Genomic DNA, 27,629 nt, shown 5'->3' with positions numbered 1-27,629 from the left:
ATGCTCCCCACCCCCACCTCCACAGATTGCCACATGCCTGGGCCCCCAGGGCCCCCATCCCAGTGTTGCAAGATCCCGGTTGGGGTTGTGGGGTGGAAAGGGGCCTCTTCACCTCCACTCCCTGCCCTACCTCAAGGCAGTGAGGGTGCTATGGGAGGGAGGGGGCTGCACAGGAGATACTGAGACCACAACAGCCAGGGCTGGCTGAGGGCCTCTGCACCTCGTCTTGGACAGGCCAGCCACTTTAATCACCCTCGCCAGCCCCAGCAGGCAGAACCCTCCTCTCAGGATTCAGCATGGGCTGCTCCAAGTGGGAATGGTCCAACCAGGACTGGACTCCTGGCTGGCCTCTGTCAGCTAATCCCATAAGCAGGCCTAGCCTGGCCTCAAAAATGCCTCAGTGGTTCATGAGAAATTCTCCCCGTGGGGAGAGGGTGGATGTTTTCAGAGGAAAATGGCTGCAACTAGACTTCCCAACAGCCATGAATTCTGACTTCAGGGGCTGTGGAAGGGTCCTAGGACCTGGGAAAGGCAAGGCTTTCTAACAGGGAGAGACCCACCTGCAGAGCTGTTGGACTCACATGTCTCTTTTAGAAAGAAACAGGGCTCTGAGGTAGGTAGAAGCAAGCCATACATATAACAAATCCACCCACCCACACGCACACACTCCAACAAGCTAAGCTTCACCCTGTTGTCCCCCACACCTAGCACAGTCACCCCTGGCCAGGCCATCCAACCCTGCTGCAATCGGGACGGTTTGCAAAACGCCTGCTAGCTCCCGCTTTGTCACCATCTGAGGTTAGGACTGTACTCAGGAGATAAGCTCAGGCCCCGCCCCCCTGTCTGAGTGAGACTGCTGGCCTGCTGCAATCGGGACGGTTTGCAAAACCCCTGCTGGCTCCAGCTCTGTCACCATCTGAGGTTAGGGCTGCACCCCAAGATAAAGTCTAGCCCCGCCCACCAGCCCTGACTTCAAACCTCCAAAGCAGCATGGCCCCAAAAGACAGAGCTCGTGGAAGCCCACCCAGGGTCTGGATGCCTTACTCAGGTCCAGCGAAAAGACTCCTTCTCCTTGGTGTCCCCTCACCTATTCTCCCTCCATCCCTACACCTCCCCTTTGCTTACTGCCCTCATTACCATCCTCTCTCCTCACTCTGCACCTGCTCCTCACCTGTCTTCTGTCACCTCCCTCCTGCTTTCCCACCACATTCATTCGTTCATTAGTATGCTCAAAAAATACTCATTAAACACTTACTCCAGGCCAGGCACTGTAATTGCCCTTGTGGGGCATACAAATTAGTGAGGATGACAGACAAACATAATTCCACAAACAAATACATAATTCTAGATTGTGGGCAGTGTAAGGTGGCAAAAGTAGAGGGGTAACTGGTGGCAGATATTAACAAGGACACCTGATTTAAATGTGAGGGTAAGGAAAAGCTTCTTTGAGGGAGTAACACATAAGCAAAAATCTAAAAAGTGATTAGGACTCCCATTTTTTAAAAAGTGGGAGTTCCCAGCAGAAAGAGAAGTTTATGCAAAGGTCCCTGAACAGGTCCTTCCCATTCACCGACAGAGGCTGGGGTGGGAAGGGGACAGACTAGACTGAGGGGCAGAGAGATGCCTGGGATGAGGCAGAAAGGAGGCTGAGGCCCGGATCTTTCTGAGATATGAATCAGAGCATCAGAGAGAGGACTGACCTTCCAAGGGAAAAGGACATTTGTTCTCTTTTCACGAGAAAGAAAAGAGATAGCAATGGACACAAGCAGGTGGTCTGTAACAGGCTGAGGCTGTTTGCTGTCTTATGGCTTCTACTTTCCCCATGAAAGAAGAGGTAGCTAAAAGTAACTGAGTGGGAGGAGGGCTGGAGGCTTAAAGGTGTAAAATCCTAGCTGCTGATGGTGGAAGAGGTTGCTGATTGCTGAGATTTCTGACCTGGGAACACCCAGCTGAAGTTGATGATGATAATTTTAGAGTGACAAGAGTCTGTCCTCCGGGATGATTTCCTCCAGTAGATTTCCTTAGCTGCTCAGGAGCAAGTACAAAGAAGACAAATGTTGGGTCTGTCCAGGGTTGGGGCTTAACCAGGGTGGTGACAAGGAAAGGACAGACAAGGGAGGGGAGTTGTAGGCATCTACAAAAGAGGGATTGAGGGTTGGCAGGTTAGCTCTCTTGGTTAGGGTGTGGTGCTGATAACAGCAAGATCAAGGTTTTGGATCCCCATACCTGCCAGCTGCCAAAAGAAAAAAAGAGGGACTGTAGTGGTGAACCTGGAGCCTAAGGCAGAGAAGGGGAGATGTAAAGACAGGAGGGAGGGGCTGGTGGTTCCTCAGTGAGCTTGTAGAACAGCTGCAGTAAGCAAACGAACCGTAAGGAAAGAAGATCATATCAGAGTGGGAAACTCAGTTCAGTTATTTCATAGGTGCTGCAGTTTCTGGTGGTGATAAGGCTGTGGGTGTGACCCCGGGAGTGGCTCACTTGGGTGGAATGTGGAGTGAGGACAAGGTTAGCTGTGAGAGGGTGAAGGAACTGAGAGGTCGGCACACTGAACGGAGCATCCCTCTGGATGACGACACCACCTGGGTGACCGCTCCCCTCGCTCCGTCCCCTCTCCACATCTCACAGCTCTTCCACCTCCACCCGGTTCTCATACTCTCTCCTTCTCCCTGGCTGCCGACCTCCACACCCGCTCATCCCCATCCCCTCTCACTTCTGTTCTTTACTCTACCCATCCTCTCTTATCCCTTCATCCTCTCTCCTCATCCTCTTCCTCTCATCACAGCTTCATTTCACCTCCACCCCATGCTCTTGAGAAGCAGTATTACAGAGTGAGTTCAAACCCATGCCCAGGAGTCTTATTATGTGAGATGAGTGTAGTCTCCTACACTGCCATTTGCACATTTAAATTGGGATATAACGGGCCGGCCCGTGGCTCACTCGGGAGAGTGCGGTGCTGATAACACCAAGGCCCCGGGTTCGGATCCCATATACGGATGGCCGGTTCGCTCACTGGGTGAGCGTGGTGCTGACCACACCAAGTCAAGGGTTAAGATCCCCTTACCGGTCATCTTTTAAAAAAAAATAAAAAAATAAAAAATAAAAATAAATAAATTGGGATATAACAATAATGATCCCTACCTCATAAGGTTGCCAAAATAATTACATGAGGATAAAGTGCTTGGAACATAAATATGCACAAAGGAGAGTTCAGTAAAAATCATTATTATTCCACTCTCTCCCCTAACTTCCTTGCTCTTTCCTCATCTTCATCTTCCTACCTCCATTACCTGCTGCACCTGCTTCATACCTCTTTAAAGGGGCAGAGATGACTGAGACTCAGTCCCTGCCCACAGTCTAGCAGGGAAACAAACACAAAAATAAATGTAAGGCTAATATAATAAGTGCTACTTCAAAGACATGAAAGAAATGCTATTGGAGAACAGAGGATACACAAACTAACTCTGCCTGGGGGAGTAAAGAAAAGTCTCAACAGGCAGATAACTTCCAAGCGGGATCTCAAAAGTTGAGGAAAGATTTGCAGTGCAAACACAGGAAAGAGGTATTCCAGCAGAAGCAGCACAAGATGTACGTGGAACGTGTACTAGGGTGTGTGAAGTTCTTCTGCCTGCAGGTACGAAGTCAAGATCAAGTCCCACACTGGCAGGGGCACACCCCACCTCAGTGTGGCCACAAGGGAGCAGCAAAGCATTAGAAGCAGCTGCAGACTTAGACCAGAACACCTGAGCCAAAAGGACTTTGAATTCATCACACAAATCCTAAGCAGGAGGGGTTTTTTGCCCAGAAATCTGTGGCGGGGAGGGAGGCTTCAGACACGTGGAGAAAAAGACTAGGTATGTCTTAGAAAAAGAGCAAGAGTCCCCTAAAGATGTGTACACGTGTTGATAATATAAGAACAGTTCTCTGAGTAGAAAGTGTGTGTATAATATGTATTCTTCACTTGACTTGGTATTTACCATGAGCCAGACACTGTTCTCAGTGCTATACAAATACTCACCTAACTCCTTCTCATAACCCTATAAGTACAATTATTTTACAAATGGTAAAACTGAGGCATGTAGCCAAAGTTACACAAATAGAAAGTGGCAGAGTGGGTTTGGGTCCAGAGTTTGGGAGCCTCCCATTTAATCAGTAGTTCCAGCCACAGTTGTGATACGTAAAAGTGTAAAATCTAGCCTCCCTGGGAAGTCAGCAGCTTTTCTCTAAACTCTAATACTTGAAGGTCACTAATTAGGTATGTTGCCTTCACCCCTGACCTACTTCTTCAAAAGTTAAACATGAGAGTACTTCAAAAAGTTCATGGGAAAATAGAACTAAAAGTCAATATGAATCTTTCCATGAACTTTTTGAACCTCATAATAAGGTTAGGTTCTGTATCTTCATCCACACACTGAAGACTAGGTACCCTGTGGGCTGTGCTACGCACACAGAACCCAACAGGAAGCAGGCTTACCTTCAGGGAGTTTAGGGTGTGGAGGGAGAGCCACTAAGCTAACAATTATAATAGGGGATGACAAGTCCTCTGTTCATAGATGGGAGGAGAGGGCCCTCCTGTGAAGTGGCAGGTGTGGAATTTGGGCTGAAGGTGTTAAGAAAGGCTTCCCAGAGTAATTACAGGAAAAGTAGGAGCTAGCCAGCACAGGCAGGGGAGGAGGGGTATCCAAGCAAAGGAAACAGGATGTGAAAGCACAGCTTGAGCCAAGAAAATAGAGTTCCAAGAGTTCCAGAAGACCATCTTTGAACATCTATTAATGTCCATTTTAGGAGTTTATTTTCCCTCTCCTGCACGTCTATAAGCAGTTTTTGTGAAGCCTCATCGACCTAACACAACAGCCTCTCATAGGAGCTGTCGGTCAACTAACATGTACTTGCTGAACACTTACTAAAAACCCTACATAGATGTAGATGCCAAAAGGTCTTGCAGTTTAGTTAGAGGCCACCCATTTCTATATTGGGGCTAGTGAAGTCCAGAAGCCTTGTTTGCCCATCTCCAAAGAGGCAGGCAGGCAGCTGGGAAGCAAAGAATGTCCCCCTCCCTCCACCCACTATGTTGACACTAATTTTTTAGTTTGGGGAAGGTTCCAAGGTTTTCTACTCAGAAAGGCAGGGGAATTTGGATGAGAGATGGAAGAGGGTTAGGAAAAGGTTCCATTGTGGATAAGGCAAGCTCCTTTTTGGAAAGGTCAGTTGAGGCCTCAGAACAACACTTCCCGTCCCCCAGCATCCACCTCTGGCACCCCCAGAAGAGGGTGGCTTTGGCCCTTGTGGTTCATACCCAAACCTCCTGGCCACCTCCTGGCCTTGTTGATTTAGTCAACAACACTTAAACCTTAAAATAAGCAAGGGTGGGGGAGGAGATATATAGAGAGTGAAGAGAGGAAAGCCAGGAGTAAGTGAGCCGGGGGACAAGAGGACAGGAGACAAGATCCAGGGCAAGCTACAGAGAGATACGGAAGGAAAATGCTGCTGCTGCTCCTCCTTGGGGTTGTCACAAGCAGATGTCTACATGACGAGACACAGAAGTCTGTGAGCCTTCTCAGGCCCCCTTTCTCCCAACTTCCCCCAAACTTCCGTTCTTCCTCCCTCACCTTCCCTGGCTCCCGTGATCCTCAACCCCTTCGAATCCAAACCTGCTATATAGAAGATTCTATATCAGATGGAGCTTGGGATCCTGAGGGGAATGGAAAGAGAGGGGGGTCCCGAGCCCTGGCTGCAGTGAGAGAGGCCACTCAGCGAATCCAGGGCGTCCTGGCAGGTGAGTGAGGGAACAGGAGGAGTCAGGGAAGGCTGTGGAGCAGAAAGGTCAAGGGGAGGAAGATCAACACAGAAAAGGAACTGATATTCTAAGATGTTGAGGTGAAATTGACCTCTTGTCTTGTTAAGTTCCCCCAGTGCAAGGACCCCTGCTTCTGAGTCGAGACCCTACACAGTACTGCCACGCTGTCTGGGGAGACCCAGACACTCTGAACTACCACAGGTACTCATTTCGTTGACAATGTATATGATATTTCTTCAGGGATCCCAGAAATGTCTCCAGCTCACCTATAGCTATGCATTCTTGGCAGGTGCAGCCTCTTGAACCCAGGGTACAAAGGAGAGAGTTGCCTGGGTGCAAAGGTGAGAGCAACTTCTCTGTCTCGGGGATCTGGAGATCTGTAGCCTGCTTAGACCTCCAGCTCAAGACCAACAGCTTCAGAATTACTTAATGTGCTTCTAGCAATGTAGATTCCTGAGCCCCTTCTCCTCCATTCTAGAAATTAATTATATCAGAGACCGGGGGTGGGGGGTCAGAACTTTGTATTCTAACCAGCTGCCTAGATGACACAAAGACAGACCAAAGATACTCTCCCTCACTCTGCCCCAGCCCATCTGCTAAGCAAGTTGCTACATTTTACTCCCTACTAGATTCCTGATGCCCATCTCCATGGTTATGCCTTGTGGCCTGAGCAGGGTCCCCCACAACTGGTCCAGCCAGACGGGCCTGGGGTCCAAAACTCTGATTTTCTCCTGTATGTGCGGGTTGCCCACACTTCCAAGTGCCACCAAGAGGTGAGGTTCAAACTAAATCCCTTTTCCCTGCTCTGCCTCTTTTAATCTTAAATCTCATGAGGAAAGGTAGGGAGCATAGAAGCAGTTTTTACTAAGTTGAGCTTATTTAAGGTAATTTGGGAATGCCGATAAGGTTTGGATAGGGGCTCACCCCCCCACCAAACCATCCTGTGGTACCACCCCTGTAGAGTTCTGCAGAGTCCCCTGGTTCTCCATCTTCTGGAAGATTTCTTCTGTCTGTGTTACCCTACTTTCCTCCTTTTCATCCCTACCCTGGCCTGGCCCATCCACAGCCCTCCATCATAGCCTATGCTGCCTCCTGCCAGCTGGACTCAGATGACAGGCCCCTTGCTGGTACCATTGTCTACTGTGCCCAACATCTCACCAGTCCCAGCCTCAGCCACAGTGACATCGTCATGGTGACTGCTACATGATGAATGTGGAGAAGCAAACAGGTTGGGGGTGAAGGGCAGGTCACTCAGCTTCCCATGAAGTGGAAGAACCTCCTGAGGATGGAATAGAAGGAGCCTCGAGCTCTAAGAAGTGCTGATTGGGCAGAGGGGCTGTAGAGTGGTTGGTCAATCCTGCTGCAAGTCCCCCCTCACTTGGCAGTCATCTGTCCTTAGGCCACTCTACATGAATTGCTTCATGCCCTGGGTTTCTCTGGACAGCTCTTCAAGAAGTGGCGGGATTGCCCCTCAGGTCTCAGAGGTAAATGAGAGGAGTAAGGGAGGGGACTTCCCACAGTGTCAACCAGAGGGAATTCACTATTTCATGACCTCCTTCCTTCCATTTTTTCTCACCCTTCCTTAGTTTTCCTCTCTTCATGTTGCTTCCTTCCCTTTCTGAACCCAGTTAGAGAGAACTGTTCTACAAGGCCACAAGTGATGAGGCGAAATGAGTGGGGTCAGCTGCTTCTCACCACCCCAGCTGTTAGTCACAGCCTGGCCAGACACTTGGGAGTGCCAAGGGTTTCATTGGGTGTTCCCTTGGAAGAAGAGGTGAGAACAAGAGTGCCTTGGGGTGGTAGAAGAAAGAGGAAGTAGCCAGGTGGCAACCAGCCATCTGACACCTCCTCCTGTAGGGCCCTTTGTCCTCACACTGGGAGGCTAGACTACTCCAGGGCTCTTTAATGACTGCTACCTTCGATGGTGCTCAGCGCACTCGACTCGACCCAATCACTCTTGCTGCCTTCGAAGACTCAGGCTGGTACCAGGTCAACCACAGCACTGCGGAGGAGTTGCTGTGGGGCCAGGGTGAGAAATAAGGAAGAACTGCAGAGGGGCACTCACGCAGTGCTGGGGGAAGTGGGAGAGGTTAGAAGGGATTATCTGCCACTAAGATATAACTGAAGCTCTAAGCATAGCTGGTGCTGAGGGATGTTTGGGGCTTCATTTGTTGAGGGCTCTCTTCCTCTTGCCATCTCTCAAGCAGGATCTGGCCTGGATTTTGGCCTGGTGACCACATGTGGGACTGGCTCCTCAGACTTCTTCTGTACTGGCAGGTATGTGTGCTGAGTGGTTGGGGGACTACACAGTTGTCAGTGATCCTAGTGTTAGTGTACCATCCCTTCCACACAGTGGGCTGGGTTGCCACTACCTGCACCTGGACAAGGGAAGCTGCTCCTCAGACCCTATGCTGGAAGGCTGCCGCATGTACAAGCCCTTAGCCAATGGGGTGAGTCGACTAGAGAGCAGAGAATGAAACTGAGTGGGCCTGAGAGTCAACTTCTAAGGCATCTAGACAAACACTATTCTACCTTCTGCCCTGCCCTTCAGAGTGAATGCTGGAAAAAAGAAAATGGATTCCCGGCTGAGGCCGAGAATCCCCATGGGGAGATCTACCATTCCCAGAGTCGTTGCTTCCTTGCAAACCTCACTTCACAACTGCTCCCTGGGGAGGAGACCAGGCATCCTTCTCAGATCCCATACCTCAAGGAAGTGGAACTCACTGGCCGCTGCTATTTACATCAATGCACAGAGAGGGGAGCATACAAGGTGCAGGTAGAGGGATCACCTTGGGTCCCATGTGTTCCAGGAAAGCCTATTCAGGTGGGTACCATAAGAGGAATAGTCGTGGCACACTAGCAAAAGGAAGTTGGGAAATGCTTGTGTGGTAGTATCCAACCTGTTTTAATGTTCATTTTTTACTGAGGATCCACTGAGTCAATGACCCCGATCTAGAATGCATATTTTCCTTAGAATGAAGGCTTGAACAGATAACTGAGACTATAACTATACCCTGCTACATATTTCCTTGTAGATACCTGGGTACTATGGTCTTCTCTTCTGTCCCCGGGGTCGGCTGTGTCAGACTAATGAAGTTACCAACGCTGTTACTTCCTCACCTGTGAGTCTTTCAACCCAAGACCAACTATTTCAGCTGTCTTTAAGATTAGCTGGGCCCCCAGGCCACTCCCTGGGGAAGGAACAGCAAGAAGAGTTGGCTGAAGCCGTACTACAGGCTTTGGTGAGCAGAGGTGGCATTGACAGGTAAAAGGACAGTTCAGGCTGAGAATTTATACAATGGGCTAGGGAAAATGCATGTGTCCTTTACTTCACAATTTTCCTCTTTCTGTTCAACTCACTCTTAAGCCTGCACTTGTTTCATGAGATATACTCTTCCAGGAAATATACCTCCACTAACAGATCCAAATATCCATTTAGGTGCTACTTCCACAGCCCATCAATTACCCCTAGTTTGGTGTTCACTGTGCATATGCAGAAGTCCTCTGGCTGCCAAGGGCCTTCGGTTGCTATGCTGCATGGGGCCCTGACCCTGACTCTCCAGGAAAAGCCTTTAGAAGTATGTCATGGAGAAGCCAGCTTTATTGCAGAATACAGCAAGTAAGATAATATTCCAAGTAATTTTCTTTCACATTTTGATCACAGTCTAGATGTTTGAAATTCGCATTTATTAAGCACTCATTCACGTGTATATTGCCCTAGAAGGGTTATATATTTCAGAAAACAAAGATCCCTGATTAACATGATCACCTCCAACCCATCACTCTGTGACCCCCTCCCCAAATACAATGGAGTTAGCCCATCTCTAGGATGTAGGGATCCTAATCTCCTTCCTTTCTACCCAGGGATCATATCTAGCTACCCCATAGTCTGACTATTCTCTTAAGCCACTCCCCTCACTTACAAGTTAGGTCTCCTTCTAACTATTAAAGTTGCTAGAAGACTTGGATCTTAGTTTAATTCCTACTCTTAGGTTCTATATTCCCTTATCGATTTCCTGTTTAGCATAATGCTTAGATGAAGCAGTTTCATGAGTTCTGCATGCAAAGGTAAAGCCCCTTAAGCTCCTAGGCCTAGGCATTATTCCAGGCCAAATATTACCTTCCATGTTCCCAGGTTGCTGGTTACCTTGGACCATAATCCCTCCAAGACCCATGTAAGTCTGTCCATAGGACTCTGCCTAATGCTGCTAATCCTCATGGGTGCACTGGGAATTGTGGCTTATCAGAAACGAGCTTCTCTTCAGGTGGGACCATCTGCCCCTTACCATTCACCACAGCTCCACAGCACAAGGGGCCCAGTTGGACGAATAAGGGAGGTGTGATGTTACCCACAACATGACAGAGGGTAGGGCAGAAGTTTATTTCTTGGGCGACAACAGGATGGCAAATCTACTGTGTACACTTAAGTTCTACTTTCTTCGCAATTCCTCTGTCCCCAGATATCAACTTTATACTAGCCTTGTAATGAAAAGAAGGTGGAGTCTTATGGTTCTGAAGATCCATTATTTATTTTGGTACAAAAAATAAACCATTCAACCTGTGAAGAGTATCACTTGTTTTCCTATTGTTGCAGAGCAAACTCACAGAATAGGAACACCTGCTACCAGCTCCAAGGATATCACATACCCTTTAGAAAAAAAGTCATTGCTATCTGGATTCAAATAAACATTGTGGAAGAGAGTAACTATCTTCCTCTCCTGATTTTCCATAATTTTACTAAATCATCACTGAGAAAGCTGGTGGTTGGGATGTCACATAATCATGCTAGAATCTGGTCAGTGTGGTAAAACCAGCCATCTGAATCCAGCTAAACTATAAAATATGACCTTTTATTGCCCTTTTGTCCTGTTTCTGGGAAAGGAGAGCTCCACTTTTATTCCTCATGGGCCAGCAGTAGGCTTGAGTTATAATGTATAGGTTCTTTCTGGTTATAGTTGCAAAAGAAGTTACCAAATTCTTGAGGGCTTGCCATCTCTTGGAAAGAAGCAAACTAGGAGACAGAATGCTGATCTGGATTGCTTAGACGGATAACATTTACCCTAGGAGTCCAGTTGGCATGCTGTTAATGTTGAAATAACTATGCCTGTGCTGGTCAGCAAATTCAGTCAGCTGATCAGTATACCACTCCTAGATCTTTCAATGACACGTTTGAATTTAGTTCTCACTGTAGAGTCATGGCCCTGGCTCCATCAGTTGTGGTTATCTTCTTTGATGTGAATGCCTGTCAGTCTTTACCAGCTGTAGCGGCCACTGCTTGGTAAAACTTTGCCACGAAGTCTGGCTCACTGACCTCCAGCTGCCTGACAAATTCATTGCGCTCCTCCTCAGCCCAACCTCGAAACCACTGATCCCAAAGACGTAGCTGGCACTCAAAGATACAGGGTGGTCGGTTTGCCCCAGACATACTAAGCTGCTCCAGACTATCCAGCAGTGGCTGTAACTTTCCTGGCACTGCCTTAGCTACCAAATCCTGTAGGAAACGTTCACGCTGGGGACTTGACCAATTGGCAAACCAGTGAAGAACACACTTCATCTCCTGGGAAGTGATGTAAGACATTGAGGGAGGGAAAGAGTTAGTAATATTGTCTGGTACCGAGGGTAAGAGAGAAGGGAAAGATAGTGGCATTGAAGAGGAAGATGATTCCAACGGCATCCTGAAACATAAAGACACTGTTATACACTCTCCAGATAGAGCAATCAAAATACAGCTTCCCAGCAGCAAGGAATCTTATCACACTCAGCATCTACAGAGAAAATTACTTCCCACCAATTCAATTTACTGGAAAACAACAGGTCCTTTATTTAGATTATTATTCAACTATCTTAGAGAAGTTAACCAAGGAGAACTTCACTTCATATTTGCCAGCCTTCTTTCTTTCTCAAATCCATTACCCTCTCCAATCCCTGCCTCCCTCCATCTTTCTCATAAAGAAGCTAAAAACCACCAACATATTTCTTGCTCATTCTCTCCCTCCTACTTCTATGTTCCCAGTTGGGTAAAGGAAAAAACAATGATTAGTGTTGGTCTATCACATCTTCTCTAAAATGAAAAAGTACACATTTTTTAACCTAGTACATGCAGCTTGTCAGAGTCTAAATGCTAATTGTTCCGGAACTATCAACAGTGAAAGAAAAAACATCATATATGACGAAAGAGACTTCTTTGAAATGTGCATACAGCCTCTGAAATATGCTAAGAACTTCATAACATCCATCACCTTCTTATATATTTCCTGTAAAGCACCAGGAAAAACTAAAGAGCACAGTGAAGGCCTTGCTCAAAATAAGGTAACCCAGTAAAAACAAAACAAAACAGGCGAAGCCAGGTGTTTATTCAAGACTCTGAAAAAACAGGGCAGTTGGTTTGTTAGTTTAGGGATCTAGCAAGTGTCATACTGCTGTATGACAATTCATGCCTTTAAAAAAATTTTCCTTAATTTTTAATATGATACCTATTGGTGCCCTGCCACTGATTTTGCACCACGAATGCAACTGAAAGGTCAGCCAATTTGACTTGAATAGTTTTCAGTCCCACAGTTTGAATCTCTTAACAACGAAAACCTTAAACTATTTTACTGTTTGTGTTTCTTCTGCTGCAAATTGCCTCAATTTCCTAGTGACAAATAAAGGAATTCCTAAACAATTACATCAGTTCAAGTACGAAAACGGTTTGGGTTGGTTGCCTTTCTCACAGTGGCCTTACAAGAAGCAGTTCCTCCTCAAGAAACTTTATCCTCTTATTGGGGAAACAGAGAACTCTTACAGAATCTTGCCACACGGGTTCCACGGCAAGAATCAGTTCACAGTCTGGGTCCAAAGACACGTTGCTGCCTCTGGCTCACTTTGGAGGCCACGGAGCCGGTTACTCTGATACCCCAAACGAGTAAGACAGCCTTAGATGGGAGTGACGGGGATTCAGAAGATAGGGGGCAGCAGCTGTTTCCATAAAGGAGCAGGAGGTTTGCCCTACTAAGGTAACCCGCAAACATCGAGTCTGACCCCGCCCAAGAAGGAACTTCCACCCCGCTTACCTCCCCTTTCCTCTCAGAGGGCACCCGGAGATCGTCACAAGAGTCCTTAGACTCCAACTACCTTCGCCGCGTCCATGTTTCCTGAAAACCCTAAGCAGAGCCAGCCCGACAGCCCACGCACTTCCGGCCCCGGCCCAGCCCCAAAACACCCAAGCGCCCCCGCGCCTCAGCTCCATGTCCGGAGACAGCCGAACATGTCCGATTATGGGTATGCCAAAGTCGAGGACTTCCGAATAGATTCGATTCGAGGCTCGGCAAAACGAAGATAATCGAGCCTGAAAGCAGGGCGAAGGAGGGGGAGCGGCGGAACGAATGCAAAGAACCGATTGGTGCCGATGTGGACACGGAAACACCCGAGCGGTCCCGGAGGAACCCGGGGAGTTCTAAGCGGTAATCGAGGGGTTGACTATGGCAGTGGGCGGGGTCGGCTCGGTACGTTCGAAGGGCGTTGGCGGAAATTACCGAAGATGCCCGAAGCCGTCGGGACGGACCCGAGTACCTCACGCAAGATGGCGGAGCTGGAGGAGGTGACTCTGGACGGGAAGCCTCTGCAGGCGCTGCGGGTGACCGACCTGAAGGCCGCACTGGAGCAGCGAGGCCTGGCCAAGAGCGGGCAGAAGAGTGCCCTGGTCAAGCGGCTCAAAGGGGTGAGGAGTCGGCGTTGCCGGGGTGTCGGTGGGGAGCGGACCCGGTAGAGACGAGTCTCTGCCGCGGCGCAGGCGCAGTGTCTGGGCTCGGCGCGAGCTCGCTCAGGCCTCCGGCGCGAGCCTCCGGATCCGCGCGCACGGTGGTTGGTGAGGCTCGCGCTGGAATAGAGATCATGCCGGTTCCCGCCTTAACGGCAGCAGCGCGAGCCCAAAATGGGAGGGTGTGCGTTACTCTCCCGGAGTGTCTTAAGCTCCTTCCTCCTTCCCCCACCCCCTCCTTGTTTGTGTCTGTGGTTTCGGCGCATGCGCTGCAGAAGGAGTTAAATCCCACTACAACCACCGGCGTTGCTGGCCTGCGTGGGGCGAGTTGGGCTGGGTCGGAGTTAGGTGTATACTTTGGCGGAGGGGTGGATGGGGTTGGTATCTGTATCCTTAAGAATAGGACTGGGGTAGGGTAAAATGTCTGCTTAATTATATTAGGAGGTGAGATGAAGAGAGGCCTTGATTTGAAGGGACTTGGTGAGACAGGGTGTCTAATTTATAGGTCATCCAAAAGCATTTTGGGTGGATAGGAGTTTGTTGAATATTGGTGAGAGAAGTGAGGCAGGTTGGTATATATTGGAGATTTTGAATCGGTTTGAGTAGATTAGGGTGGGATTGACATGAGATAGATGGATTGGTGTATGTAGTCTGGTGTAAACGGTAGGGCAATGAGGATGTGTTGGTTTTAATTGGAGTTCGTTAGGATACGCGGCGGATAAGGGCTAGGTTGGCCCAAGGGTTGAGTTGGCGGACCGTTGCTTATACAGAAGCTGACTCTGTGTGTGTGTGTGGGGGGGTCGTTTTCTTCCCTAGACTCCTCTTTGAAGGTGCCACTGTGCTGGAAATCATAAGTAGATCTAGTTCTGGATAGCTATTTGACCAAGTAATTCGATTAGGCCAAAACCAGTAGCCCTGTGTTGGTTTCATGTATTTGAAGCTGAGTTGAGTATTTGAGATGATTTTACCTGCATGGTCAGATTTAGAAGGGGTACTTGTCAAAAGTGCGGAAGATAATAGGGATTGTAATCCTGCTTCTGTCACTGATTTTATGATACAGCCAGCTCACTGATTTTTTCCATGTGCCTGCATTTTACATGTGTACATTTAGGAACAGTAACCATGGCTACCTTTAAGTGTCTTCTGAAGATGAATGAGAACAGTGTTAGTAAAAGGCTTTTTTAGGTCCCTGAAAAGAAGTACAGTTTAAGTGTATATTTAAGTCATTGCATTTAACGAAGAGGTTGTGGGAGAGGTGGGTTGTTGTTGTTGTTGTTTTTCCCCTCCTGTGTTCTGACTTTTGCCCTTCTCTGTACCAGGCTCTAATGCTAGAAAATTTACAGAAACACTCAACACCCCATGCTGCATTCCAGCCAAATTCCCAGGTAAGAAAGAAGATTCATTAGATGGAGTGGGCTGTTTGAATGTCCAGACACATGGAAGGACATGGTGGTGTACATTTGATGCTTAATTCCTCACCAGTATTTTCCTAAGTTTCCTTGGTTGGAAATGTTCTCTTAGGACATTTGAATTCTAATCAAGCCCAGTGGCACGCAGGGCCTGAAGTAAAGAACAGAATCAGAGGAGCTGTAAGTTAATTTCCGATGCACGGAATGGTAAACGATGTGTGAAGAAAGGTGTGTAGTACAGGGATCTGAAGTCATTTATTTGCCATTGATTTGGGAAAAGTAGTTGATATCTTTGAATGTAGATATGAAATAGACTACCAATAGGGCAGTGTAGGAAAATATTTGCTGACCAAGAACCCTTTTGTTGACGTAGATTTTCCAAGTATTTAATTCTTTGTAAGTCACCCACCATTGCTAGTGTTAACTACTAACTCTCTACATTTACTCTTAAACATCGTAATAGCTCTGTTACTTAGGATAAGAAATTTAACCTTTGGAGGCCTTGGTTTCCTCAATTCCCTTATCTGTAATATGAGACAAGGTTGGAATAGATCCATAGTTTTATAACTGCTCTGCTGGGGTTTCGTGGAGCTGCTTTTGGGGACTTCATAGGGAAGGTACCTTCTTCCCACGTAAGCAGGGTTCATACTCCTTTCAAACTAGATTAGGTCTGCTTTTATCAGCTTTATATATTGAGTTTTTGCATAAGATTTCTTTTGAAGAAAATATTCCACAGTTTTTTAAAAGAAGAAAGAGTCTTTGCACACTCTCGTGGATCCTTTCAGCTTTTAAAATCCCCTCGTTATAGTGTGTCATGCACTTAAAGGAAAATCCCAGGTCTTTTTTAGTGCAATGGTGTGCAGCCCCAGTACTAGATGAAGTCCCAAGATACTGTGGAAAACAAGAGAGCCTTCCTACTCCATTGTTATCACCTCATTAAGCTATAAGTATCATAATCTAACCAGCTTTTAGAGGTTTAGTTAAATACTTTAACAAGCATAAGCAACTGCATAAGTTAATCACTTTACCATTGTATTCCTTTTGCTCACTACGTTTTAGTCTTTGAGCTTTGTTTTTATTAAGGTAGGATTTTTGCAGCAAACATGGATATTCTCTAATTCATGAAACCCACACTTCATCAATATCTCTTGAAGTACCAAGAGACTAATTCTACCTTAGATGAAAATAAACATTTACTGTGCTTAGGAATTGTAACTAATAACTTAGAAAATATTTATTCAGGTTTTTTCCTGGAGTTCTAATAGGACTTGCTAAGCAGGAAGGTTCTAGAGAGAAGGACTTGTGAAGAGAAAGCTGAAGAGCAGAATAGTGATGTGGGAGTCTGTATTACAGGGAAAAAAAAATGGGAAAGGGGATAAGCCCTTGGATTTTAAGTATTGTTACCAAGGATTTCTTTTCACTCAAGGAAAATGGAGTTATAAGTCTGTCTAAATGCTGAACAGATATCCCTTTTCTTAGTCTCTTGATTTTAAACTTTTAAATACTGTACTTGAATTTTGTAGATGTTTCCTGGATAGGTGGAGATTGATCTTGTGAAGGAACTGCTTTTGTTTTTTGTTTTTTCCAGTTTTGATAGTACTAAAGGGAAATTTTATTTTTTTATTTTTTGTGGCTGGCCAGTACGTGGATCCAAACCCTTGACCTTGGTGTTATAACACTGTGCTCTAACCAACTGAGCTAACCAGCCAGCCCAGGAAATTTTAGATATCTTTACATAAATGTTCTACATTATCTAAAAATTTATATCAAAAGGCCTAATTACAGGAATTCTGATTTCAAGTTATTTATGCACCAACATCGCTCTTTGGGAAGTGAATATTTAAAAGAAAAAATTATGTGCAGTTCCTCATTTTGCCATCTTTTTTGACTCATAGGACTATTTATTCTGGTCCTCAGTATAGGAGTATCTTAGAAAAGGTCCTTCCACCATTCTAGTTATCTTTCTTGGGTCCAATTGTAAGAATACCTTTTGCTCCACGGAATTTTCTTCCTTGCATTTTTCTGGTTTACTTTCCTAGACCTTCTTTTTCCATTTCCTCTACACAGATTGGTGAGGAAATGAGCCAGAACAGTTTCATAAAGCAGTATCTGGAAAAGCAGCAGGAGCTACTTAGGCAGCGTCTAGAACGTGAAGCTCGAGAAGCTGCAGAACTTGAAGGTAAGCCCAGCTTGTCACTTCTAACAAGGAGTTCTTCATTGTTTTTCCTGTCACTGAGTAGATAGGTCTGTCTAACTAGGCAACAAATTTTTCAGGAATAAGTCAGGCTGAGACTGCTACTTACTTACTTTGGTAGTTTATGGAGCCAAGTGAGTTACTATTTACTTTTGTCAGAGAAGAAGACACTTAATTTGTCTTGTTAAAAGAGGATTCCTGCCAATAGGAAGAGTTATAAGTAAATTAAGCTACCATGTAGATGAGGTAGAGCTTAATCCTAGGGAGTTTTTTTCCTTATGTACAGTGCTCTTTTTGGTATGTATCTCTGTATCTGTGACTTTGCCTGACCACCTTCACTCCTCTACATATTCCCACATGCTGAGCCCTTCACTCCCTCCCTGTCCCGACCCGATCTGTACTTTGCAGAAGCTTCAGCTGAGTCAGAGGACGAGATGATCCATCCTGAGGGAGTGGCTTCCCTGCTGCCTCCTGACTTTCAGAGCAGCCTGGAGAGACCAGAGCTGGAGCTCAGCAGACATTCGCCCAGTACGTATCTCCCTCCCCACTGCGCTGTTTTGTCAATCCTGCGTAGTTGGTGGGGGGAGATAGTTACACCTCCTTTCATGCTAAGCATCCATGAAACTCCCAGCGAAATTCTGTGACATTGATATTTGACATCTGGTTTTCATGGAAATCATGTCCTATTTGAAGTCTGCTTTCACCTTTATGTTGTGTTAACTTCTCAGTGTTTTATGAGGTGGTATGATTTTTCTTCTCATCTGTACCTCTTCAGCCTCTTCTACCTCTCAGTTTAGCAACAGTCACAACTCTCTTTCACCTCTTCACCAGTTGTGTATATTATGTGTTGCCTATTCAGTCATCCCCCCAAATTGGATATTTCCTGTAATTCATTCATTCATTCAACAAAATTTTCTTGAGTGCATGTTGTATACCAGGCACATGCTAGGCACTAGTAATATAGTAAAGAAAAAGGCAAATCTCTGCCCTAGGAAAACTTAGAGTCTAATGAAAATTTTTAAAAATTAGAGAAAAAAAAGAAAACTTAGTCTAGTGAAGAGATAGATGTTAATCAAATAATTACGTAATTTGTTTAATTACCAGTTGTGCTAAGTGCTGTGAGAGGCAGTGCAGAGTATTATGTGAGCATATTAGAGGGAGCTCTACCCTAGTAAGTGGGATTGGTTGAGGCAAGATAATTTTTTTACATTATAAAAAATATTAAGCACCCAGCTTTGCATAGTATCTCAAGCAAAAGTCTATAAATAAAGCCTTTGTCTTTTAGGAACTACCTGTCCCAGACAGTCTATTTTCAGGAGAATTTGTATATAAGACCTGTGGATAGTATATAGATACACTAAACCAATGTGTAAATTAACAAGTATTTTGAATCATTATTAATTTTAGGGGTCATGGTGGGGAAAGTCCCTCCATATTCAGTACTTTTAGAATGTATGGAAGCTTTTAGCTCTTCTGATTAATATAGAATTCCTTCATGAAAATAGATTTTTGGGAGATATTTAATGGTGGGAAAGAAATTTTCTGAAAGGCTAAGGAAAAATGGAGCCCTTTGAGTCTAATTCCAGGGTCCTAGTTTGCTCAGTGCCTGTTTTTCTGGATCCTAGTCTCAGAACCAGAGGGAAATTTTTAGAAACCTTTTAATAAATTAACTGGCCAGCACTTTAGAATTATTAATAAGTTCTTTTAGGGACCTCTTTTCTCCTCATACATAAGAGTATCAGACCTTCATTTGATCCATTTTGCTCTTAGTGCTCTTTTTCTCCTGATCATAAAGCCAGGAAGAAGGGGGAAGCTCCTCTATAAATTAATTTTCTTCTCAAAAATCAGTCAAAAAATATTTATTGAACTCCTGCTGTATACATATTTCTGTGCTAGAGTATATGGGGAGTTAGCACATTGTAAAGTTTGTTAGTGAGAGAGAGTAAATGCATATAAAACTAACTACAGAAGATAGTGTGTGACATAATGACACCGACACATGTGCCGTAGGAATTCAAAGGAGTGAAAGGTCTCTGAGGACTAGGGTGTTTAGAGAGTGCCTCATGGGCCGAGCCCGTGGCGCAATTGGTAGAGTGCTGTGCTGGGAGCGCGGCGACTCTCCCGCCGCGGGTTCGGATCCCATATAGGAACGGCCAGTTCGCTCACTGGCTGAGTGCTGGTCACGAAAAAGACAAAAAAAAAAAAAAAAAAGTTTTTGGGCCGAGCCCGTGGCGCACTTGGTAGAGTGCTGCGCTGGGAGCGCAGCGACGCTCCCGCCGCGGGTTCGGATCCTATATAGGACTGACCGGTGCACTCACTGGCTGAGTGCCGGTCATGAAAAAACGACAAAAAAAAAAAAAAAAAAAAAAAAAAAAAAGAGAGTGCCTCATGAAGGAAGTATAGGATTTGAGCTGAGCCTTAGAAATGGATAGGATTTAGGGGCCGGCCGGTGGCTCACTCGGGAGAGTGCGGTGCTAATAACACCAAGGCCCCGGGTTCGGATCCCATATACGGATGGCCGGTTCGCTCACTGGGTGAGCGTGGTGCTGACCACACCAAGTCAAGGGTTAAGATCCCCTTACCGGTCATCTTTAAAAAAAAAAAAAAAAAGAAATGGATAGGATTTAAATTGGCAGAGGAGACAGAGTATTTTTAGGAAGGAACAAAGGCATAGAGATAGGAGTGAATGTGGTATTTTTAAAGAAGAGGTAGTAGACTAATCTAGACAGTAAAGTATTTCATATTTGAGAATAGTGAGAGAAACAATTTAAAAGGTAGATTGGGGTAAAATTACAGAGGTCTTTAAATGCCAACTCAAATAAGTATGAGGTTTTTTTATTCTATAAGTAATAGGGGAACCATTGAAAATTCTTAATAGGACCGTGACTTGATAAGGACCTCTCTTATTAGAGTAATAACTCTCTCGGTTCTAAATGTAAATTGAAATGAAAATGAGGAATGGATTCTGAAATAGAAATAAGGTTTCAAAAGCAAAGATTTAGAGTAAGGGTAGCCAATCTCTTCAGTGTTTTATGTCATCAGTGTGACTTTGCCCATGACTATAATCAATGGAGGGAAGAAAAACCCAGAGGTAGAAGAAAAAGAAAGGTGAAAAACAAATTAGAAAACATGATTATAGTAAATTGTAGAGTACAGCTAACAATTGCCTTAAGTGCTCTTCAATATACCTTATGTCATAAATTTTCCTCCCTCTGATATTGGCTGGGATATGAATCTCTATATGATGTTGCACAAAATTTGGTCAAGATCCTAAATGGCTGGTAGTTTGAAGTTCTAGCAGTGCTGAATTGGATCAACATTAATACTCGTTGTTTACCCAGAAATCAGATTCTTTCAGGTATAGAATGTCAGCCTGCCACAGGCCAGTAAACCATTGCAATGGCAGTTTATTTGTTGGCTTTGGATGTTTTTGAGTTCTGTCTTTAATAATAAGACTTTGATTAAAGTAAGATTCTCAGTAAAATATTTTGCTAATCACTCATGGCACCTTAGGGTTTGTGTTTGTTTGTTTGTTCATTTTTTAAAGTATTTCTATGTTTAAGAATATGGATTTCCCCAAGGATCTCAAGGAATAGGAGTCCTGGGACTCTACATTTTTAAAAATTCCCCGAGTGGTTCTCTTGATCAATTCAATTTATGAATGACTAATAGAAGTAATAGTTTTTGAGTATTAAATTTTATTAGGACCTTTGGCTTATATTTCAGCAGCCTCAAGTTTGTGTGTTTTAGGCAAAATCCGATATAGGAAGAAAGAATTAGTTTATAAAATCGTCCCTGCCTTTCCTTCTTGACTTCTTATCTCTACACCACTTTCTTAAGATTTTTCTAAGGTGTTAGGAGTCAGTATTCACCTCCCCCCCCATAGTCAGAAGTTGTGCAGATTCCCTTCTATATCATGATTGTGTGTGCAAAAATCCTATTACCTTCAGTTAATTTTTTCAAAAAGATGTTATACAAAAATTTTAATAAATGGATCTTCAGAATACTGATTCTTTAAAAAGTTATAGCCACAGGTGATCTTAGCCAGCCGTTGGTTTAAAGAGCATGCCTGTAGCCCTCATTCCTTTCTCTCATATTAAATCTGGATGCTGAGATTCTAGGAAATGCTGGATAAATTACTTATAGGGCTAACATGAGTTGGATTTAGTCTTGGCATCATTGCCAGGTCTCTGTTCTCTTGATTCCTGCTGTTTATTTATACCTAAGGGTACCCTTTGACCACAGGCTTTGCTGTGATCTCTAGCTGTCTTACTTGGGTCCAGAAATCTTGCCTAGGGATTTGTTTTCTAGGATGAAGAAACTACTTTCCTATATGGCCTTTAAGCATTCTTTACTTTAATACATCATCCACTGTCTAGCAGCCACCTTTTCCTTTCTCCTGAAGGCTTCTGGCTTTGGAATCTTGGAAATCTTACATTTAATCTGACTTGTTTTTTAACTCATAAAATACATTTATTAGTATTGGCTATACTAATAAATGTATTTTAGGAGTTATAAATAAAATGTATGTAGGGCCGGCCCCGTGGCTCACTCGGGAGAGTGCGGCGCTCATAGCGCCGAGGCCAAGGGTTCGGATCCTATATAGGAATGGCCGGTGCCCTGAAGTCTGAGGGCACCTTAAGTCTGAGGTCCCCTCAAGTATTCACTTTTTTTGCAAAACAGTGATGACCAAAACTTAATCTTAACAGCTCTGCCTATTTTCCCAAATCTCTGATGACATTACTCAAGTGCTTCCAGAGGAGTAATCATCTAGAATCCTGTCACTGCAGTTTTACAGTATCAAAAATAACATAATCCAATGGCATATAGTTTACAACAGGTGGAGGAAGAGGCAAAACATTGCTTGTAACTACCTAATTTTAAAATTGCAATTCTAAAACTCTCATTTGACCAGCCTTTACATGCCTTTGGTTTTCCTTTTTGTTTAAGCTAAGATAAATCAGCTTCTTTCCCTTGTACTTACAAAAGCTTTGCCTAAAATTCATGGAAAATATTATTTTTTCTTTTGGTTTTACTCATTTTATAATTTAACCTATTCCAGATCACCGAGTTATGAAATTATTGTTATTATTATTATTTTTTTTTTTTTTTTTTTTTTTTTTTTTTTTTTTAAAAGATGACCGGTAAGGGGATCTTAACCCTTGACTTGGTGTTGTGAGCACCACGCTCAGCCAGTGAGTGAACCGGCCATCCGTATATGGGATCCGAACCCGGGGCCTTGGTGTTCTCAGCACCACACTCTCCCGAGTGAGCCACGGGCCGGCCCAAAATTATTGTTATTATTGCCACTACACTATGTCTTACAGATATCTTCATATGTTTGCTAAAGAGTCTGGCATGTCACTATATGTCCTAATCATATAACCCCTACATACAACTATAGTGCAAGGTTTTATTCACTTACCCAGACGTGAAATGGTATATATTCAGAGATCCTGTTAATCAAATGATCATGGAGTAAAGTTTTACAAAATATGTATGGTCTTCTAGTTCATTTTATTAGTTTCTTTTTTTTTCTTTTTCTTTTTTTTTTTTTATTGCAGAAGGAAAGCCTAGTTCATTTTAGATTGTTGGGATATGGAAATAAGAAGAGAGAAGATCTTGGGTCAGAGCTCACACCATCTGCTTTATTCGGACCAGTTTAAATACTATTAGTATAGGACATGGTTTTGTGGATCATTTAAACCTCTTGTACTGTATTAAAATGGAGCCCAATGTAGCTGATTAAGTATCTGGAATAAAATTATTTTTATGCTGTTTTCTAAACTGGTTCTCATCAATATTTACATTGCTACTCCATGTAATATATATATATATATTTTTTGTCTTTTTCGTGACCGGTAAGGGGATCGCAACCCTTGGCTTGGTGTCGCCCGCACAGCGCTCAGCCAGTGAGCGCCCCGGCCATTCCTATATAGGATCAGAACCTGTGGCGGGAGCGTCGCTGCGCTCCCAGCGCCGCACTCTCCCGAGTGCGCCACGGGGTCGGCCCTCCATGTAATATTTTACTACTGGTAGTACACTTACAAATCATCCAATACAACGCCTCCTTTTTCTCAGTAAAGATATTGAGACTGAAATTACTTAAATGATTTACCCACAGTTGCCTTCCTTCATGGAATGTGAATGAGACTCTTTTTCAGTTTTACAGAATTATTATTTAGGTTGACTCATGGCTTTCAAGCTTTCTTTTAGTATAACTTCTTTTTTTCCTAAAAAAAAAAACTCACCTTGAGCTCTACTTTATAAAACATAATTGAGAGGACCCAGTCCTAAAGCCCTGTCCAGATGGCTTAATGTAACTTTTAGGAACTTCAGGGCCTTCAAAACCATTCATCTCAATACTTACTTCTTGAGTTTGCCATTGTACAAATTGACTGGTATATTAAATCATAATGACTACAGTTTGGTCAAAACTAGTAAGTAGTAGCAATAGGCAATCCAAAAAAATGGACACAGGACATTAGTGAAGTCTTAAACTTTGATTCAGAGTAATAAAATATTTTATAAAAATAAGTGTACTTTGTATTTGTACATCCCTGCTAAACAATTTGAAGCTCCTGGAAATCGTTTTGCTTTTATTTGAGTTAACTTATAATATGTGAATTGGCTTTGACGTGTTGAAAATATTACAGACATGCACAGCAGGAAGTATCAATAAGATCCTGACCCTTGGGGCTTTATATAGACATTTCTTTAGCATGAAAGTCAAAGAAATCAATGTAGATATGTATAGAAGACCTCATATGCTATGGTTGATTAGAATTTAGAAAGCATGATTTTAAAAAGCCATGAATGAGTGTTTGTGTCGAGTCTGAGTTGATTTTCTTTCATTTGATAGGAAAAAGCTCCTCTGTTTCTGAAGAGAAAGGTGAATCTGATGATGAGAAACCAAGGAAAGGAGAAAGACGATCATCTAGAGTCCGACAGGTAACTCAGATACCTTCTGAAGCATCTGTCACCTTTTTGAGCAATGCTTTGGATACCTCCTTCTTTTCTTTTTCTTCACACTGTTTTAGAGTTGGTATTTCTCTAGAACTCTGTGTAGTCATCTCTTTTTCCTTGTCATCTTTTTCTTGTTTTTTTGTTTTTGTTTTATTTTGGTTTTTTCTTGTTATTTAGATCTGCTCTGGCCTTAAATTTCTAAGTGAATATATATATATATATATATATATTTTTTTTTTTTTTAATTCCATAAGCCTTTTTTTTTTGTTTTTTTTTTTTTAATTTTATTTTGTCGATATACATTGTGGCTGATTATTGCTCCCCATCACCAAAACCTCCTTCCCTCCTCCCTCCCCCCCTCCCCCCCAACAATGTCCTTTCTGTTTGCTTGTCGTATCAACTTCAAGTAATTGTGGTTGTTATATCTTCTTCCCCCCCCCCCGGGGGGTTTTGTGTGTGTGTGTGTGTGTGTGTGTGTGTGTGTGTGTGTGTGAATTTATACTAAGTGAATATATTTTTAAAAATTTAAATGTGAAAGTTAGCAGGCTGGTCTGTATTCTTTTTTGTGTTTTTTTTTTTTTTTTTTGGCAGCTGGTCAGTATGTGGATCTGAACCCTTGACCTTGGTGTTACAAGGTGGCACTCTAACCAACTGAGCTAACTGGCCAGCCCTTGGTCTATATTCTTAAAGCACTTTATTATATAAGATATGATATAACTGTTCAATTAAAACCTTGAAGGTATACCTTACAGTGTTAAGTGAGCAAAATACAAAAGTGAATATGTAGGGTAATTATGACTATGCAAAAGAAATGATAAGAAAAAAGAATGAAAAGAAGTATACCAAAATGATAAAAACTAATTAAGTGATAGTATGTCAGTTCTCCACTCCCTGCCCAGATGTTCTGTTTATATTTTATTTTAAAAGCTTAAAGTTTAAAAATGAACTAGAAGCATCTTCATTATTGTATTCCTTTTGGTCACTTTATTTTGATTTTCCTAAGAGCCCATATTAGTAATGATTATCTACTGTCACACTTGTTTCTTTATTGCTAAATGTGTATATCATTGAATTTCTGCTTCCTAGGGGTATCTTGTGAAATAACTTTTTCTTGGGCCAGCCCCTGGCTCACTTGGGAGAGTGTGGTGCTGACAACACTAAGGCCACGGGTTCAGATCCCTATATAGGGATGGCCAGTTAGCTCACTGGGTGAGCATGGTGCTGACAACACCAAGTCAAGGGTTAAGATCCCCTTACCGGTCATCTTTTAAAAAAAAAAAAAAAACCTTTTTCTCCTCCGTTGATTGTGAGCACATATATTTGGAGCCATTGTATATCTTTTCTTTCAGGCAAGAGCAGCTAAACTCTCTGAGTGCGGCCAGGCTGCTGAGGAGGAAGAGGATCAAGAAACACCTTCCAGAAATCTGAGAGTCAGAGCAGAGCGAAATTTGAAAACAGAGGAGGAAGAAGAGGAGGAGGAGGAGGAAGAGGAGGAGGAGGAGGAGGAAGAAGAAGAAGAGGGACAAAAATCTAGAGAGGTTCCAATTCTAAAACAGTTTGCAGAAGAAGAAGAGGGGGAAGAGATGCCCAGAGCAAAACCAGAGGAGGTGATGGATGAGAGACCCAAAACCATAAGATCCCAGGAACAGGAGAGGTTAGAGAGAGGAGGGAGAGTTACAAGATCCCAGGAAGAGGCTAGAAGAAGTCATCTGGCCAGACAGCAGCAGGAGAAAGAGTTGAAAACAGCTTCTCCCCTTGAGGAGGAAGAAAAAGAAAGAAAATCTTCACAAGGCTTGGAAAAAAAATCAAAGTCCCCTTCCCCTCCTCGGCTGATTGAAGATCTAGAGAAGGCCCCACTTGTACTACAGCTAGAGCAAACTGCCAGTGAGGAGGAGACTCCCCCACCTTTGCTTACCAAGGAAGCATCTTCTCCACCACCTCACTCACAATTCCAGAGTGAAGAAGAAATAGAACCCATGGAAGGCCCAGCCCCTCCTGTCCTCATTCAGTTATCTCCTCCTAAAACAGATGCAGAAACCAGGGAGCTATTAATGTCTCAGCATACTGTCCAGTTGGTGGGAGGCCTGTCTCCTTTGTCAAGTCCTGCAGACACCAAAGCAGAAACTCCAGCAGAGAAAGTGCCAGAGGAGTGTGTCCTGCCTCTAGTTCAGAAAAGCACACTGGCTGAATACTCAACCCAGAAGGGTCTTGAAACTGAGTCAGACAAATCTGCTCAGCCACTCCCTCTAAAACTGGAGGAATTAGCACCGGCCAGAGGGATCACTGAGGAATCTCTGAAACAGCTGTCTTTGGAGCAGAAAGAAGGCAGAAGGGCTTCTCATACCCTTCTCCCAAGCCACAGATTGAAACAGTCAGCTGACTCATCCTCCAGCCGGTCCTCCTCATCTTCGTCCTCCAGTTCTAGGTCAAGGTCTCACTCTCCTGACAGTTCAGGCTCTCAGTCTCACTCACCTCCAAGATCCAAGCAGAGAGATGTGTCACAGGCACATACTCATGCCAATCCTCGTGGTAGACCCAAGATGGGCTCCAGATCTACATCAGAGTCCAGGTCACGTTCCCGTTCAGCATCAAGCAACAGCAGAAAAGTGAGTATGAGAGAATCCTGAGTGCATTGATGTTTTGTCTGTACTGCACTGTTTTTCAACCTCAGGAGAATCTGTCATGATTTCTGACAGGAATACGAAAAGTGTCTTTTAGTCCCCAGTTCACTGATTACTTTCCCCTTATTTCACAGTCTAATTTTCAATTGATTAATCCCTGAGTGGGGTCTGTTTTCATTCTGATATCCCTTTGGTTCCAAAGAATGTTGAATCCATTTACTCATCTCTACTACGTGTAAACTTCTTGAGAGTATGGACATGCTCTTGTGTGTATGTATCCCAGTACCCAGCACCTAGTTGGAGCTTAAATAAAGAATTCGCTGAATAAGCAGTTAAGGAGATCACTAGCAGGAATAAACACGGACAAAAAGATCCAAAGTATTAAATTTGGTCATCGGAAGCTTGAAAACTCAGTGACCTACTGAATATGTAAAATTTTTTTTCTTACTATGTGCTTCATTTCATTTCTTCAGTCTCTGAGCCCCGGAGTCTCCAGGGACAGCTGCACCAGCTACACTGAAACCAAAGATCCCTCTTCTGGTCAGGAGGTTGCAACTCCACCAGTGCCACAACTGCAGGTTCTTGAGCCAAAGGAGAGGACTTCCACTTCCTCATCCTCTATCCAAGTGAGGCGTCTGAGCCAGCCTGAGCCAGCTGAAAAGCATGTGACCCAGAGGTTACAGCCTGAACGGGTAGGCTATTGTGACCCTTCCCTAGAGGGAGGTGGAGGATTAGGCGTGATTTTTCCTTTCATTTTAGCTGTAAAACTGAAAAGTCTGTCTGGACAAGCTTTAGTAGAAATGAAGAGGGTGGGCATACCTGTGAATCCTCCTTACCTCATTTCCAACTCCCTTGTTCATGAAAGCTCTGCATGAGGCCGACCAGCAGCATTCTCATCTCCATGGCT

The 27,629-nt window shown here is 44.0% G+C and overlaps 3 protein-coding genes across 6 annotated transcripts in view; 2 read left to right on the top strand and 1 right to left on the bottom strand.

Moving 5' to 3' along the window:
* The first annotated feature begins 5,478 nt into the window (after positions 1 to 5,478).
* On the top strand, positions 5,479 to 10,137 carry CIROP (ciliated left-right organizer metallopeptidase). The gene is made up of 14 exons (XM_063090101.1): positions 5,479 to 5,773; positions 5,902 to 5,995; positions 6,084 to 6,135; positions 6,424 to 6,567; positions 6,861 to 6,986; positions 7,194 to 7,278; positions 7,423 to 7,568; positions 7,652 to 7,823; positions 8,002 to 8,071; positions 8,148 to 8,244; positions 8,346 to 8,618; positions 8,830 to 9,059; positions 9,234 to 9,413; positions 9,930 to 10,137. The coding sequence occupies exons 1-14, from the start codon at positions 5,479 to 5,481 to the stop codon at positions 10,135 to 10,137; spliced, it is 2,172 nt and encodes a 723-aa protein (XP_062946171.1).
* Positions 10,138 to 10,304: 167 nt separating this feature from the next.
* On the bottom strand, positions 10,305 to 12,965 carry C3H14orf119 (chromosome 3 C14orf119 homolog). Its single transcript, XM_063091506.1, has 2 exons — positions 12,847 to 12,965; positions 10,305 to 11,469 (listed from the first exon to the last, which is right to left on the bottom strand). The coding sequence occupies exon 2, from the start codon at positions 11,466 to 11,468 to the stop codon at positions 11,040 to 11,042; it is 429 nt and encodes a 142-aa protein (XP_062947576.1). The 5' UTR covers position 11,469; positions 12,847 to 12,965; the 3' UTR covers positions 10,305 to 11,039.
* A 201-nt stretch (positions 12,966 to 13,166) lies between these two features.
* The window catches only part of ACIN1 (apoptotic chromatin condensation inducer 1), a 32,211-nt gene continuing 17,748 nt past the window's right edge, over positions 13,167 to 27,629 (top strand). For 3 of the 4 annotated variants that reach the window (XM_063089060.1, XM_063089059.1, XM_063089058.1), the window contains exons 1-7: positions 13,167 to 13,493; positions 14,852 to 14,917; positions 17,009 to 17,120; positions 17,544 to 17,663; positions 23,998 to 24,086; positions 25,451 to 26,707; positions 27,196 to 27,414. In XM_063089060.1, the coding sequence (XP_062945130.1) occupies positions 13,182 to 13,493; positions 14,852 to 14,917; positions 17,009 to 17,120; positions 17,544 to 17,663; positions 23,998 to 24,086; positions 25,451 to 26,707; positions 27,196 to 27,414 (2,175 nt within the window). In that variant the 5' untranslated portion in view covers positions 13,167 to 13,181. The remainder of the gene's footprint in view (positions 13,494 to 14,851; positions 14,918 to 17,008; positions 17,121 to 17,543; positions 17,664 to 23,997; positions 24,087 to 25,450; positions 26,708 to 27,195; positions 27,415 to 27,629) is intronic. The other variant, XM_063089061.1, reaches the window with a different exon arrangement.

This window comes from Cynocephalus volans, chromosome 3 (assembly GCF_027409185.1).
Source record: "Cynocephalus volans isolate mCynVol1 chromosome 3, mCynVol1.pri, whole genome shotgun sequence".
Taxonomy (NCBI): domain Eukaryota; kingdom Metazoa; phylum Chordata; class Mammalia; order Dermoptera; family Cynocephalidae; genus Cynocephalus; species Cynocephalus volans.
Note: the sequence above shows the minus strand (reverse complement) of the source record. Positions and strands in the feature narration are given on the sequence as shown.